The sequence below is a fragment of the Ursus maritimus genome, unplaced genomic scaffold (assembly GCF_017311325.1).
Source record: "Ursus maritimus isolate PB19 unplaced genomic scaffold, ASM1731132v1 scaffold_10, whole genome shotgun sequence".
NCBI classification, from domain to species: Eukaryota; Metazoa; Chordata; class Mammalia; order Carnivora; family Ursidae; genus Ursus; species Ursus maritimus.
Genome location: NW_024423344.1, coordinates 13,076,792 through 13,093,062, shown reverse-complemented (window position 1 = coordinate 13,093,062; position 16,271 = coordinate 13,076,792). Strand labels below are relative to the sequence as shown.

The following is a 16,271-nucleotide window of genomic DNA, read 5'->3' as shown; positions in this document are numbered from 1 at the left end:
TTGATTAGTGATTCCTGGATGTGTCTTTGTCTTCTCTGCTTGGCTTAGAGACCTGCAAGGCGGGACCCTGCTCCCTGCAGCTGGGCATCCCCCTACAGTGCCTAAAGGCAAGCTCTTCAAATCCTGGGCACCCCGCAGGTGTCCACCGAATAAATCAGTAACACAAACGCCTTCTACTTCTGAAGGCCGAATGAGAAAGCTGAGTGGAGAGCATCGGGCGCCATTGGCACCACTATTTTCTATTGTAGGAAAGAACAATAAACATCTTCACTGTCCTAGTAGCAAACATGGCTAACAGCTCTTTCACCCTCACAACAGCGCTCTGAAGTAAGGTACTGTTGTTTATTCCCACTTTATAGATAAGGAAACTGAGGCATGTTGAAGTTAACCTATCTAAGGCCATGAAGGTAATCAGAGGTCGAGCTAGGATTGCAACTCAGCCCTTGCCTCTAAAACTTTATGCTGTATTACTGCTACTGTAACAGTCTGTGTATGCCCTCAAATAAAGGCATGTTTTCTAAACAAATCAATAGGCTGTTTTTAGAAAGTTAATTCATAAAACCGAGTATACATACTCAACAGAAGAAGAAATGAGTTTTATTTAATAGATATGCCATTAGTTAAGAGCAAAATGAAATTAGAATATATCTTCATTTTTTTTTTAAAGATTGTATTTATTTGATAGAGAGAGAGTGCACCAGCGGGGAGGGGGGGAAGGGGGCAGGGCAGAGGAAGAGGAAGAAGCAGGCTCTCCACTGAGCAGGGAGCCTGATATGTGGCTTGATCCCAGGACCCTGGGATCATGACCTGAGCCGAAGGCAGACGCTTAACCAACTGAGCCACCTAGGTGCCCCTGTATCTTCATTTTAAACCCCTTTAAAGCATTAACATTACCGATGCACAAAAATAAGCCTGTTTGTTCTAAAGACAGACACTCTTGGTGAATTTGCTAGTTTTAGAAATTTGGGTCACATTTTGCTTCTGATTATTTAAAGGATTGGGGCAGTCGTGTGGGCTCCAAATATTCATCTAGTCATTAAAACAAGATGGGGAGTTTTTCTCTATTTGGTCTAGTATATTTGTCTTGTTTTGTTTTGTTTTGTAAGTGTAACCTCGAAACTTCAGCAACACCCTTTCAAAAATACCAGTTTATGACATAAAGTTTTGAAATGCATCTTTGAAATTATCTAAATACATATGCAGGAGGTCAAAGACAAGTGCGACAGCTGTTCCATAAAATCTGCACTCTCCAAATACCAAGAAGGAAGAGGTGGGAACATGGTCCAGGATCTAACCTTAACTTTGAACTTCCTGACTTGTGTTAGTTTAAGACATCCCTGTAGCATCATTTAAACATAGTTCTGGTGTGTGAATAAACTTCCACTTGGAATTTCCTTTTTGAAGTCTTCTGAGAATATAAATCAAAACCATATGAGATGGGTCTTAATCCAGAATGTAAAATAACATGAGAAATGTCAACCCAGAAGTTCTCCCTGAAATACATTCTCCAGGATGCACGTTCTGGCAAAATTCTTTCTTTAGAGCGAAAGCCTCCAGAGAACTGAATTTATTATTTTTAACCCATGATTATGACGTCTGAATTGATACAAGAAGATGCTTTTTAAAGTTATGGCAGGAGGAATGTCTTTCAGCCATCCAGAATGATTGAAAAGGAAATCAGTTGGCTTGGAAGGAGGTTCAAAAGGCGTTGTCAAGTGGAAATGCTGATTATAATTTTATTTAAAGATTATGTAAAATATATAGTATAGTTAGCCTAGGTACATACACACATCTTCGTAATACAAGGAGAGACTGTTTGCCAACAAAATATTCATCAATATCTAGATGATAGGATTGTGGTGATTTTCCTTTTCTTTTTTTTTCTTCCTTTTTTTCTTTCAGGTGTTTCAAATCTTGGGTTTAGATTTTGCTACTTTTCTGTTAGATTTCATGTAAGAGGGGATTTTTGGTCACTTTAATCTCTTATTCAAGTCTGTTTATAAGGGAGATAACCCTTTTATACTTGAATTCAGTGAGTATTTGGGCAGGCATCTTAGTCAAGACCAAATTATTGACTACAATTAATAAAAATTGTTATATGCCTAGAACTAGTCAGGTAGTTAAATTATACTTATATTTTATAAGGTAGAACTACCCGAACCTCATTTAGAAGTGCTTGTGTGTTTGCATGACACATTCTTCTGCCATTTCCTACTGTGTTCTTATACTTAAAACCTGAAGTTTAAGGTTTTGTGACAAGAATTATTAAGGCCCAGAGTTCTTTAAAATTAGAAGTTATTTGCTATACATAGTAAACTATTAAAGATTTAAAAACTTTTATTATGTTTTAAGCTTTTAAAACTCTTTACAGTTTATGTAACTTTTTAAAAAATCTATTTGATTGCATTTGTGGTATATTTATGGGATGCCTCAACTGACTTTAATATCAGTATGCCACGTGGTTGGACAGTCATTAATGTATCACTGTGTCTGATGGAAAAGGAGGGGGCTCCAGTATATAAGTTGTTTCACACCCCTCCAGTCTGAATCTTAATCCCTTCCCTCCCAAATCAGTAAAGCTATTTCAGTGGCCTAACTTGTTTGAAATTGCGTTCTGTAGGAGATATGTAATGTCAGTGTTTGACATTAATGATTTGCAAAATAAAAATCCCAGTGTTTAAAGAGCAAACCTCTGAGTTCAGTGATCACTTTGGCTTTGAAGAACATGGAGGGGGGAAAAATGAATCTATAGCTGAAAACCTAATAAAAACATAATTTCTTAAATCGGCCCTAATTTTCCCAGACAGGTGATGTATGTTTAGAAAATCATTCACAGAATGAGTGCCCTTGCAGACAAGCAGAAAACATTCCAGAAGACTGGCAAAGACACTTTGGGAAATTCTCAGTAAATATTTTATCCCAGTGAATATTTCCTGGTAAATATTTAAAAATAAAAAGTACATACATGCATACACCCTCAAGTTTTTTTTATATAGTCAGATAATAAAATTACACTTGAGTTGTACACATCTTGGGATTACATGAAGCAAACACTAGTTTCAATTGATCCAGGTATTACAATTGATGAGAAATTAAATGCACGAAGCCTTGAACTTTGGTGATTATATTATGCCATACCAGCCCTATAAGGAGTGAAAGACTCGAATCTGTCAGATTCTTGGAGTTATTTTATCAAGACAGTTTCCATGCCCCTTCTGATGCCTGCATGGTAGAATTTTCCCTGATACCATGAGAGCTTCTGGTGTAATTGGAGTACCCAGAGCTATGAGTTGGACTAAGAAACTAAAATAGCAGATAAGCCTTTACAAGTATAGACTTTCAGATACGTCTGAAAATAGAGAAGGGTTTGAGTCCCTAAAGATATGCATATTTTTTAACATTAAAAAAAAAAAAAAAAAACCCAACTCTTAAAGCAATGCGGGATAAAAGAGTACCTGTCCAAAGCCAAGAAACCTGATTTCCTAGCAGTGGTGGGCCTTCTCCAAAGCAGTTACTCCTCCCCAGACAGGAGCTCATCAGTATGATAGTGACTACACAGGGACCCCTTGGAGGCTGCCAGTTTGGCTGGCACCGAGGAAGTTAGAGCTTCTGCTCCTGAGAAGCAATATCAAGTCAGCTCCCAGGCTCTCCTGTTCTTCACCTTTCCTAGAGAAGCCAAAGAAACCAAGACAGAGAGAAAAAAGAAATCATCTCCAGAATCTCATACCCTTGTCTCAAGAAAGGCTCCTCAAGACTTTATTTATTATCTTGGTGGGTCAATATGGAGGTACTTTGGCCAAGGCCTACGGACGATGACCTTCTTTCTAATGTTCTGAATCAACATGCTGTCCCCCTACCTTGCATGTCAGTTGCTTGACTGACTCCACCACGAAGAATCTCTTGGGATTCCGTGGTAGGCAGTGGCTCCACCACTTCCAAAAGCTGGGGATGTTCATCTGCTTGTGTCTGCATGCAGCCTCCCCGAGAAATACCACAAGCGCCTGATGGGAACAATCTGTACCAAATGAAAGGAGAGAATAAAGAGCTACTCTGCCTCATGGAAAACTTGAGTCAAAACAATCTGGTCAGAAACTATTTGGCTGGCAGAGCATATACTTTCTGCTTTCTTTTTCTTTGAGATTGATCGGGGTGGGATTGTAAATTCTTTTTCTTTTCTTTTATACTTTTAGGAATATGAGCGTAAGGAATAGTATTTATATTCCTGAGGACTTTCCTTGTTCAGTTGCAACTGAGCTTTTGATTTTCTGTAGTGTGTGTGTGAGAGAGAAAATGTGTGTGTTTGTGAACGTGTGTGCACTCACACATGTGGCTGCATGCGACAGAGGATTGTGAAAGGATTGTTTACCTTTTTTTAAGGTTTAATTTATTTATTTGAGAGAGAGAGAACAAGTGGTGGGGAGGAGCAGAGAGAGAGAGAAATAGATTACCTGCTGAGCAGGGAACCCGATGCGGGGCTCGATCCGAGGACCCCAGGATCACGACCTGAGCCAAAGGCAGGTGCTTAACTGACTGAGCCACTCAGCATCCCTACATTTTTTTAATTGATAGAGGCCATGCGCCATTGGCAGGGAAGCAGAATTCCAAGCAGAAATGATTACTGAGATGGATTATCTTCATTTCTAGGGCACACTAACATATCCAGCAACAGCTTCCAGTTGAAATAAAGGTCCATATTTTTTCCTTCTAGAATGAATATCTGGCCCTGCATTAAATTAGTTTATGCTAGATTATGCCACTGTAACAAGTTGTCCCCCAAGTTGTAGTGGCATAAAACAACAGAAGTTTATTTCTTGCTCACATTACATGTCCGCAGCTGGTCTGTTGTGGCTTTGTTCCCTGTGTCGTCATTCCAGGACCGAGGCTGAAGAAATAGCCTCTGTCTGAGACATACTGGCCTCATGATACAGGGGAAAGAGTTGGAAAACTGGAAGAACTTGGTGATGGCCCTTGAAGAGTTTTGCTTGAAACTAGCATACATTGCTTCTGCTCACATTTCATTGGCCAAAGTGGGTCACATGGCAAAGCCAGACATCAGTGGGATGGGAAGCATACGCTTCCCAGTTGGAGGAGAGCTGCAAGTTCCATGACAACTGGAAAGAACGGGGAATCATTGCAAGCGTCTAAGGAAATGTGTGTGTGTGTGCATGTAAGTTTTCATTATAAATTTAATAGTTAAATTAGTAACAAATTAATAATAAATTACATAAATATGATTGCCCCAACAAAGCTGAAAAGGAGTGACTAAAAGCAACCCCTGAGGGACTAGGAATGGACCTACCACTCAGGTGTTGAATTTGCTTGATCCTCTTTCACTCTAATAGAAATTGTTTTCAAGTGATGAGATTTACAATGAATCCAGCTTGCAGAAGATCATTCAAGACCTGAGAAATAAGGCTAGTGTTAAGAATTAGTGATGGAGTAGTATGTCTCAACATGAACGTGATCCTTGCTTTCAGGAAAATAGTACACATAAACACAGCCATGAATCCCCACCCTTAACTGAGTACAACTCACAGATATAGGATATAGATATAGATACAGATCTGCATCTTCCAGATTTCTTTCTTCTGTAGTTCTGTGTTAGCTGACAGCAAGACATTTTGCTGCACATTAAGGAAAAATTTGCCTTAAAAAAAGTGGCCTACATTATGGGGAGATAAAATGGATGTCTATCAGTTGGTTCACGGATTTGAATATTCAGTGATCGATAATCTTAAATTTATTCTAAATAACCTGTATTTTAACTCTACTAGTAACTCTTTAATTCTACTAGTAGAATATAATGGAAAGAAAAGATTATGCATATTAGAAAAAAACTATACTTGGCAAACATTTAAGACTTATACAGGCCTTTTACAATCACAATAAACTTATTATAATAATTCAAAGAGTGCAAAAAAGAGGTATCCTGTCGCCATGATGCACAATGTAAATCAGTTTCTTATTACTGTGAAATTTGCTGCTTCATCCTGCACCTGTGATTGGGGTTATAAAGCACTCTTGGGAGAAGGATTGTGGTGGTAGTGTATAGTTCTATATAATGTTAATTATTGCATCATTCATATCTATCTCTAGATGGGATGGATACTCTCGCATTGGTTTTAACAAAGCTAGCCTAGTGTATGGCCAACTAAATACACCTTCAATAAATAGGGACTTCACTTGAGAAATTCCATCTGAAGACAAAAGAGTCATTCGTCTAACGTAGTACACTAATAATGAAGTTAACTCAGCCATATAAATTACCCTAAGCCAACAACCATGAGTGTGTTGAAATGTTAATACCTTTGATATACTTTAATAGTGTTAATTGCATCCACTGCAGACATCTTGTGGTGGTTGAGTCACCCATAATCTTTCAGAGACAGGGTGCCCACCATGTTCGCCAGTTTAAATGAAAAAAACAAAGCACCTACTCTTCTAAATCACATGGAGACCCATGATGTCTTTTTTCCCCCACTTCTCTCGAGTATTTTAATGAACATTTAAGAAAGAAGACCTACTTAAATTGGAGCCAGTGTGACCATTGAAATTCCAGGAGATTTGTAAGAACAACATAAATACATATGCCTGTATGTAATGATTTCATAAACTTTTCACGGTAGACCAGGTTCCTTCTGGCCAGTTAACTTTCTGATAATAATAAAATTTAATTTGGCCCTAATTTAAATTTTTGCTCATTTAAAAAGAATAGTACTCCTTTAAGTTAGCTATGGAAAAAGTATTTGCTGTGCCGAGAATAATGGAAACCAAAAAATGTACTTAAAATGCTTAGCTGGGAGAACACACTGTTCCCAAGCACTGAAGAAACACCAGTTTAAAAATTCAATGAGATTGTAACATGAGAGGAGGCCTGCCAACCTGGGCAGCAAATCTGCTGCTTACTTGACTGGAACCCTCCAGAATCTTATCCACCTGACTATCCAAACATCACTATAGGATATTTCTTTAAAGAAACAGCTTGTAAATCTCTTTACTCACGAAGACTTCCAGCCTTTCCGCAACTAACTGTTTTCTCTTGGCTACCTTGATTTTAAAACTTCCCAGCAGTGATTAACAATTGGCATTATTCAAAAATCAAGTATTTAAAAAATAAGCATCCTTCTGAAAACAAACTAAATTTCCCATTTTTATCAACAATATCATTATATGGGGAAATATTCACAGTGTATTATTATGTGAAAAAGGTAGTCAACCAAAGATACTACAATGATTACCATTTTGATAAGTAACATCTATTGAATTACGTGTTGGTAATGGGTTAGGAGTTGACTTTTTTCCTTCATTGTGCCCTTAGTGGTTTTTATAGGTTTTCAACACTGAGCATGTGTAATTAAGAAAGAATATAATACTCTTGAGAACCAGTGTACAGGCTGTAGTTAGTTTCCACGATGACTTTGTTCCCATGCCCATTGATGTGCAGCTCCTGAGGCACCCAGGGAGGCCTCCTCCCTCTACACATCTGTCTCTCAACAGAGGCCGCATCATGTCCGAAGCATGTAGGAAAGGCAGCTGAGGCAGAGTGTGTGACTTTCCCTCAAGTAGAGTCACAGACGTGTGGCAGAAGAGCATGCCTAATGCCAAACCATCTTCTGGATTTATTGAGTGAAAAGGTTTGCTTGGTTTTTGTGCAGAGCAAGCTATCAATTGAAAAACTGGGTATCTCCCTCTTCAACTAGTTGATTTCAGCCTCCAAACAACTGTTCATTTAAGATCCCAAAGCTCCTTGGTCTCCCTGAACTTAAGGGGAATCAGCTGTTCTTCAGAAATAGGTCATGCCCATTTGGGTGGTGGTGATAGGGCCAAGGAATGTGGTCAGGGTGACCACAAGTGTCAACCCCACCTAAACCAAATAGAGGCTTTGAACATAAAGAGCTTCTATTATCTGAAGACGTGGGGAAGGATGTTGGGCAGGCAAAAACAGGTACCCACTACAGAATTTAAGAGACATGATTTTTACATATAATAATTACAGAAATTCAAATGAAATCCTGTCATGCTATGGAATCAAACGGGTTGAATTTTCTCAGGTCATGGAGTGTGGTAACCACAGTAGAGATCGGCAGGCCAGTCTGTCCAAAGGCATTCTCCTGTTCTACCCCACACTTAGGTTTTCTACGGACTTGGCAGCAACTTGAAGCTTTGCCTCGTGGCCCTGGAGCTGCTATAGGGCAGGTATGGGTTGCAAATAGAGAACAAATAAAACTGCAGAAATGTGATTTGAATGGCCCCTAAAGCTTTCACAGAATATTATGCTAGCCAGTAAGAGCGCAGTAAAAAGATTTTCACTCTCCTCAGATGTCATGTAGATGGATCTTGGTGTAATGATGACACCGGCAATAAAGATTCCTTTTTAATTCTGTAAGCATTTGGCCACTCCAAATGTAATACGCTGTGGGGAAACCAGTAGCATTCGGCTGATGGGTATTAGGGCTGTGGAGACTCACTCAGTAGAAATCATAAGGCTCTTTTTTTCCTCCAACTCAACGTGATTGTCAAATTTGATAGCAGTTAGGTACGTGTGATTATTTTGTTTGATTGCTTTGTCAGTAGGTGGTAAACAAGAGTTTGTTTTGCCCTTAGATTGAGATATCAAGGTGCTGGGCCTACAGCTAGAGCACGGGGAATATTTAAGAGACTTTCAGAAATAGAAAGGGTGTAGGAGAGTGATGGCGAGGAACCATCCACCACGGCTGGGATGTGGTTTCATCTCATTTATTATTTACTAATTGCAGTTTTTGTTGTATTTGAGTCTGAGACTTAAAAGCTAAATGCCTACCCATTTTAAAAATCAGCCTATTTGAGGATTTGATTTAGCTGGATTCTGGTGAAGATTTGATTATTCAAATTTACATATGCATAGAATTTCAGTTCATTATCTTTGTTGCTCTTGTGAAAAAATGAAGTGATCTAGAGAAGCTTTTAATTTTTTTTTCAAGATTTTATTTATTTGAGAGAGAGAGTGAGAGCGCGCACGCTCAGACGTGCACAAGGGGGGAGACACAGAGGGAGAGAGAATTTCAAGCAGACTCTGTGCTGAGTGCAGAGCCTGACACAGCCTCTCCCTCTGCCACTCCCCCTGCTCCAGCGCTCTCTCTCTCAAATAGATAAATTAAATTTAAAAAAAAAAGCCTCGCTGGCTCATAATTAGGTGTAGAGAATACCAAGAAATTAAATATTTCCTCCTTACTAACCGCTGTATTATATTGAAAGAGAAAGCAAATCTGAAGCTTGAAAATCTAGAAGGCAGCAGTCTATCTATGACTCAGTAGAAACGCGCCGCATTTGCCACGTGTTAAGGTCAGAATGTGCATTTCCTACTTCCCCTGAAATACGTGTGTGATTTTCAAAGTGAAAGCCTTCATATAAGGACTCTCAGAGGAGTACTAAATAGGACTCAAGCCATACAGGAATTGGCCTTCACCCTTTCAAAGAGAAGGCCCACATTAGCTAATACGGTACAGTTCAGCAGAACGTCCGTTTTGAACCGCACTTGTGGATCTCAGAGACACCCCTCCTAAGAGAAATGCTTTCCAGAGCTTTTATTTCCAGCTGGGTGCCCCGGGTATTTCTGAATGATGCCTGCATGGCAGGAATGAGTACATATTAGGTCTGTGCTGGTAACAATTATGTAAAAAACCCTCATGCCAGACAAAAAAACGCAAGATTTAGAATTGTCAATCACTGAACTTACAGTGGACTAGGGGATGCCAGAGGAAGTGGTCACTCTGGGATAGGGACCACCACAGGCTTGCTTCCCTGGATTCAATGACAAATCTCAATCCATGTTCAACCAGATCAGTGGGACGGGGCTGAAAGTGTTTCTCTTCCCTTTGGGGCCTGTGCAAGATCTGGTCTTTGGTCTGTTTACCTAACATACAGCAGATAGCTCTGTCACATTAAACATTATGCTGCACAGACATTGTTTCCCTGAATTCAGTGCACAGACATTGTGCTTTCACTGCAGGGATACAGGCTCAGCCCCAGAGCCAGTGTTAGTGTGGATCGTTTTTTGCGGTTGTCCCAAGAACACCCTGTACTCTCCAGCTTTTGCTATGGGGAGAAATGAACATCCGAGTAAATGGAAATACAGTGATCTGATCGGGCTCCATCCCAACAGCAGAGGAAGGGGACTGGGTAGAGACCCGTTGTAATAGGCTGTTTAATTTTGTTTGGAGAAACTGGACTTTTGACAGATGAACTTCTTTTCCCTTGCATTCATATTTATCTAACAGAGTTGTGGTTGGGAAATGATCCAGGATTCACAAGGTCAAAAAGTGACCTGGTTCACATACTGTAGACTCCTCCCATCTCACTCCACAGCTTCTCCAAGCAGGTGGTCCCGTGTGTTGTTGGTACGTCCACAGCGGAGTGGTCACCCAAAGGACGTATCAACCTTTTGGGTTCGGCCCTCAGAGATTCTAGCAGCCCCATCAAACTCGCCTCAGTTCCGGATAACCAGCTTTGCTTTTCCATGCTGTCGTCTGCAGCTTGAAACCATTCTAATGTGCTTGAATGAACATCTTGTGAGAAGGCATTGGGAATTAAAGCCGTTAGAAAAATTAGAGAAATAACAATACACTGGATTTTTGTGATACCTTTCTTCATGAGAAAATACATTTTCATAGACCATCCAGTTGTATTCTTTCTTTCATTATCCCAAGAGTGAAAGAATAAAAGAATGGGATAGGCTGGTGATGGGTAGTAAGGAGGGAACATATTGCATGGTGCACTGGGTGTTATATGCAAGTAATGAATCATCAAACTTTATATCAAAAACCAGGGATGTACTGTATGGCGACTTACAATATAATAAAAAGTTATTATTATAAAAAAAGAATAAAAGAATGTTGGATAAGTATTCTTAGCCTTATCTTTGAAAGCTAAAAAAAAATTCTTAAAAAAAAAAAAAGGATCATAAGAAAGTATTTCCTCCTTCTCTGTAGCCCCCTGGTTCCCTGGTGTATAAATAAGACATTTTTCCCTCCTGAAACTCAGCCTTTGTGTTCTGTCATCTGTGGTTTTGTTATTACCTAAATACTTGTGGATCGACGTTAGACAATAATCTGAATAGACACCTAAGTACCTTTGTGATACCTGCTCATTTTACCCCCATTTCTGGTAGGCCTACTTATGCAGACTTACCTGAGAACAATTTTGCTTTGTAATAACTTGTACAATGCTCACCAGTTTCTTCCTGATTAAGGTAGAGTGCTAGTGTGTGGCCATTGGACTCATGCATTTCCCTTTCTTGTATTTTTCAGAAATTGAGGCGAAGGAAGCATGCGACTGGCTCCGTGCTGCTGGGTTCCCACAATACGCTCAGTTGTATGAGGGTAAGCTGGCCTTCCCTTCACTCTTTATAAAGAGAATTAACCCGAAACGAGCCTCACATACCCTGTGGTGTACTTTGACTTCCAAGTCTCTTCTCATCCATTTTTCTTCGCTGTCCCTTTCCCTCAGTGTCTGTAATCCCAGGGCTTAGACTGATGCCAGTCTAGACATGAGTATTGCTGCCCAGGCCTACCTGACTTTCTGCTCGACACTGCTTCTCACTTCTTTACTTTCTGCTTCTCCTCTCTTCACCGCCAGTCCCACCTCTGCCTCTTCCTTCCAAAGTTCTACCATCGGTGGCTTTCATTATTGCCGTTACTATGGAAGCATAATTGACAGTGTTACGTCGGTTTCGGGTGCACACCACAGTGATTCGACAGTTCTGTACGTTGTGTGGTGCTCGCCACACTAAGTGTGGTCACCACCATCACCGTGCAATGTTATTGTGGTGTCAGTCACCGTATTCCCTATGCTGTGCCAAATTATAATCAATTCTGCCTCCTCCTTGGATCGTCCTTATCTATAGTGAATCAGGATCCCAACAGTAAGCAGACGGCACACTCAAGATAATCTGAGGAGGATTTATTTCTAAATATGTTTATTACAAAGATGTGGGCAGGATATGAGAAACCCTGAAGAACAGTCCAGGTGCCCAGAGCTCATAGCAGCCGAGCTGCCACTGCCATAGGCCCAAAGGGATGGGCAGAGGGAGAGGGTGCCAGAACCCAGAACAAGAGAGGATCCTTCGAGCAGAGGACACAGATGGCAGTGGGTGAGAACCAGGAAGGTAAATACCCTGACCTCGAACTCCTTCCTCCCTCCGTCTCCACAGAGCTTCCCATTGGCCAAACACGAAAGGAAGCCAGAGGACACGGATCCCCTTTGAAGGCCATCCACACGGGTGGTCCTCGGCACAAAGCAGGGTATAGAAAAGTGGAGAGTGGGTCTGTAGGGCTAAAAAAGGATATCTAGCACACGAAGCAGCATCGAGTTCTCTTCCTGATGTCATAAAATGTGTGTAGGAAGAATCGATAAAATTCACCTGCAGTCACTGGTGAATCTCACTCATTCACCTAAGCTCAGTTTTATATTTTAAAAAACAAAGCACTTGTTTCTAGTTCTCTAACTTCAATTCCCTAAGGACAAAGGAAGGTATATCTCGGAATGTGCTTTGAAGTCTAGAATCTCTGACACAAGTTTGATAAACCGTGGCCTTGTAGGCAAGGAGGGCTTTATAATTTTGGTCTAAGCCACCCTGCTCCCATGCCCCACCACCAACTTCCTGATTACGAGAGAGAGGCCGGAAGAGGTTACATGACTTTTCCAACATTAAAAGGTGGAGGAATCAGAATTAAAATCAGTCTCTTGAGCCATAACGCAGTGACTTTTTTCCTGTCCTGTGAACTCTCTTTGTAAGCTCACAGTACTATGCAATTTAAACGGAACTGTCTACAAATGGCTAAGAGGTAAAGTAAATGTCTTCTCTTTAGATAGAATCAATTGTTTGAATATTTTGCTGATACTCTAAAGTGACTCAAGATTTTGCTACAAAAGATAACATTGGAGGCCATTGAGCTTTGGTTATTTTTGGAAATTTCCTTTCTAAAGAAAAAAAAATCTGCTGTAAGTAAAAGGTGCCTGTTAAATTGTGTTTAAGCCATATGCATTGAATAAACATAATAAGAAAGATCAAATAGTATAGAGCCTACTATGTGCCAGGTTCTGTTGAAAGTACTTTACCTATGCTATTCATCAAATATTCTCAATACCACAGGGTAAATATTATAATTATCATCATCCCCATTTTACAGATGGGGAAACACAGGCTCAAGAGAGGTTAGATAAGTTGCCCCCAGTTCTACAGCTAGATATTAGCAGTGTAAGACTCAAAGCCGAGGCAGCTGGGCTTTGGTGTCTCTGTTTCTCATTATTACACACACTCCCTCTCTAGCAGAACAAGACAGTCTTCATTCTGGCACCATCTGGAATGCACTCACGTTACTTTTATCACCAAAAGATGTTGTTTCTGTTTCCAACTCACATTAAGGTTTAGATACCTTTGGATTTATTATGACCGGCAATGCAAAATATAAAATGAGAAAGAGGAAGACTGGCAGGATGATGATAATGAATTGACATTGTCTGTTAGATTTGACTATAGCCTCTATTAGAATGATCTCTAAATTTTTCCCTCCATGAATAAGGTACCTAAAATGAACACTGCATCTTGAGGATTGCCCTTGACCTCCAAAGTTGGCCGGAATAGTCTGTGGGAGAAAAGTCATGATGTTGGAATCTATTCTCTTTGGATAGAGTCAGTTGTTTGAATATTTTGCTGATAATCTAAAGAGACTCAAGATTTTGCTACAAAAGTACACATTTGGGGCCATTGAGCTTTGGGTATTTTTGGACATTTCCTTTCCGAAAAAAAAAAATATGCCAAACTGAGTATTTCATGAACTGATCAAGATAAGAGTCAGTGACGTTAGGTGGACAGTGAGAGTATAAAAGCTCTTCACAGAGGCAAATGTCTGCATTTATGCTGGACTACCACAATACAGGCACCGAGTATTCGATCCTATCCAAGGGCAAACACTTGGTTATTCTCATATTTCATACTTCTTTTGTATCCTGAAGAGCATTTCTTTGATAAAAATAAAACTGCCTACTATTTTAAACATTACCAACACATCCATCAGTGGGGGAGTAACTGCCAAGATCAGTCCTGTGTACTGAAATGTGGTGGTCAAAAGATATTGGTGCCTATTCAGATAAAAACGAGATGCAAAAACGTCTCTGTTTCTCTCTCTTTTCAGATTCCCAATTTCCCATCAACATTGTGGCTGTCAAGAATGATCATGATTTTCTTGAAAAGGACCTTGTAGAACCTCTTTACAGGTAAGTCGTGTGATTGTGTTACTTTCAATTGTGCAGTCTCCAACAGGTATCACTGTATTGCGGGGCAAGTCAACAGCTCCCTAAGTATTTATTGAGTGCCTACTCTGTACCAGGCCTGGGTCCAAGTTCTAAGTATGCCACAGTAAGCATGATTGGACCCTGGTTTTATGGAGCTTAAATCCTAGTCGGAGGCTTCAGAAAATAGATTGAGGAAAAAGAGTCAGTGAGAGAAAGAGAAGGAGAGGGAGAAGTTATCTCAGAGAGTGTTCAGTGCTATGAACAAACTAGATTAAGACGAAGCTATAGACTGTGGTGATTGGGGTCAGGGGTGGGTTAGTGGAAGGAGGCAGCAGGGGAGGTCACAGCATGAGGGCCTGAGAAGGCCCTGAAAAACTCCATGAGTATGTCAAACTTGGCTGTATTTTTTGCAAAGGCAAGTGATTATATCAGCAAACTAAAATATGTAAGCTCAAGTAATTATATCAGCAACCTGGGATATTTAGGCCTTTGTTAGGTGATAGATGCTGGATAGAAACAAAGATGCATATGAGTACTTCCCTCCCCTCCAAGAATTTATAATCTGGTTGGAGAAATCTAGTTGAAGAAATAAAGCATGAAAATAGGAACAAATAAGTAACAGTTGTAATCTGAGTGATAGGAAAATCCAGGAACAATTAAGTGCTGCATGAGAGACTGTACGTGTCTGTAGAAATTTGAAGTTTCCTAACTAAAGCCCTGGAGAGAGGTCAGGGCTGGAGATAAATATTAGTTACGCGGTGAGTCATTTTTCCGCGGCCACACAGCTAGTTATGGGCTGAACTGACCTTAAAACGTAGTACTTCAGGGCACCTGGCTGGCTCAGTCAGTGGAGCGTGCAACTTTTGACTCAAAGTTGTGAGTTCAAACCCCACACTGGGTGTAGAGATTCCTTAAAAACAAAACAAAACAGGGGCGCCTGGGTGGCACAGCGGTTAAGCGTCTGCCTTCGGCTCAGGGCGTGATCCCGGCGTTATGGGATCGAGCCCCACATCAGGCTCCTCCGCTATGAGCCTGCTTCTTCCTCTCCCACTCCCCCTGCTTGTGTTCCCTCTCTCGCTGGCTGTCTCTGTCTCTGTCGAATAAATAAATAAAATCTTTAAAAAAAAAAAAATTAGAAACTTGAAAAAATGCAGTACTTAAAATTTGCAATCCAGTGTTCTTTCTAGCACATTCTGCATTGACATAGAAAGATGGTAGTTTAATCAGAAAGTAATGATGAGCAAAACTTTTGTCAAGATAGGAGAGACCAGTGTATGTTAGGATAGTGTGCAAATAACCTTAATCTTCCTGAATCTTCAGGCATACATATTTTTGTATTCACTCTGTGGTTCCTATGTGAAGAGAAAATAGATTTGCATTAAGAAGTGATATCTGAATGTTTAAGGAAAACAGTACTGTAGGTTTGCTTAAGTGGGTAGAAGAGCAAAGAACTCTTCAAATCACAGATTATAGGGCTATGTGGGCTAGAAAACAAATAAGCACAAAATGCCATTTGCAAGCATTTATGAGAGAAACGGATGGTTTGATTGTGACTCTTTAAAGGTAATGAATTGGAAAACCAGTGTTTTCAGGGTATCTGGGGTGCACCCAAGCAGGAGCATCTCCCTGCTCATAAGAGTTCACTCAACCCAGAACTGTTCCATCAGCACCTCCTTCTGAATTTTCCCCTCTTAGTTTTAACCAAGGGCATTTTTATAGCCGACTTAAAAAAAAAAGGAATTTTTATATTTTAATTATATTATATTACATTATTATTTTCTCCATTGAATGTCTTAAATTTATGTATTCTTTTTTAATTTTTAAAAAATTTTTTAAGATTTTTATTTTATTTATTTTAGAGAGAGAGCACTCACATGCATGAGTAGGGGGAGGGGCGGGGAGAGAGAGAGCGAGAACCTCAAGCAGACTCCATGCGGAGCATGGAGCCCTACGTGGGGCTTTATTCCAGGACCTGAGCCAAAATCAAGAGTCAGCCGCTT

The 16,271-nt window shown here is 40.2% G+C and overlaps 1 protein-coding gene across 1 annotated transcript in view; it reads left to right on the top strand.

Moving 5' to 3' along the window:
* Nucleotides 1-16,271, top strand: part of STARD13 (StAR related lipid transfer domain containing 13) — a 177,712-nt gene that overhangs the window by 104,904 nt on the left and 56,537 nt on the right. Inside the window, exons 2-3 of the mRNA XM_008692223.2 lie at nt 11,286-11,357; nt 14,172-14,253. Coding sequence (XP_008690445.2) covers nt 11,286-11,357; nt 14,172-14,253 — 154 coding nt within the window. The remainder of the gene's footprint in view (nt 1-11,285; nt 11,358-14,171; nt 14,254-16,271) is intronic.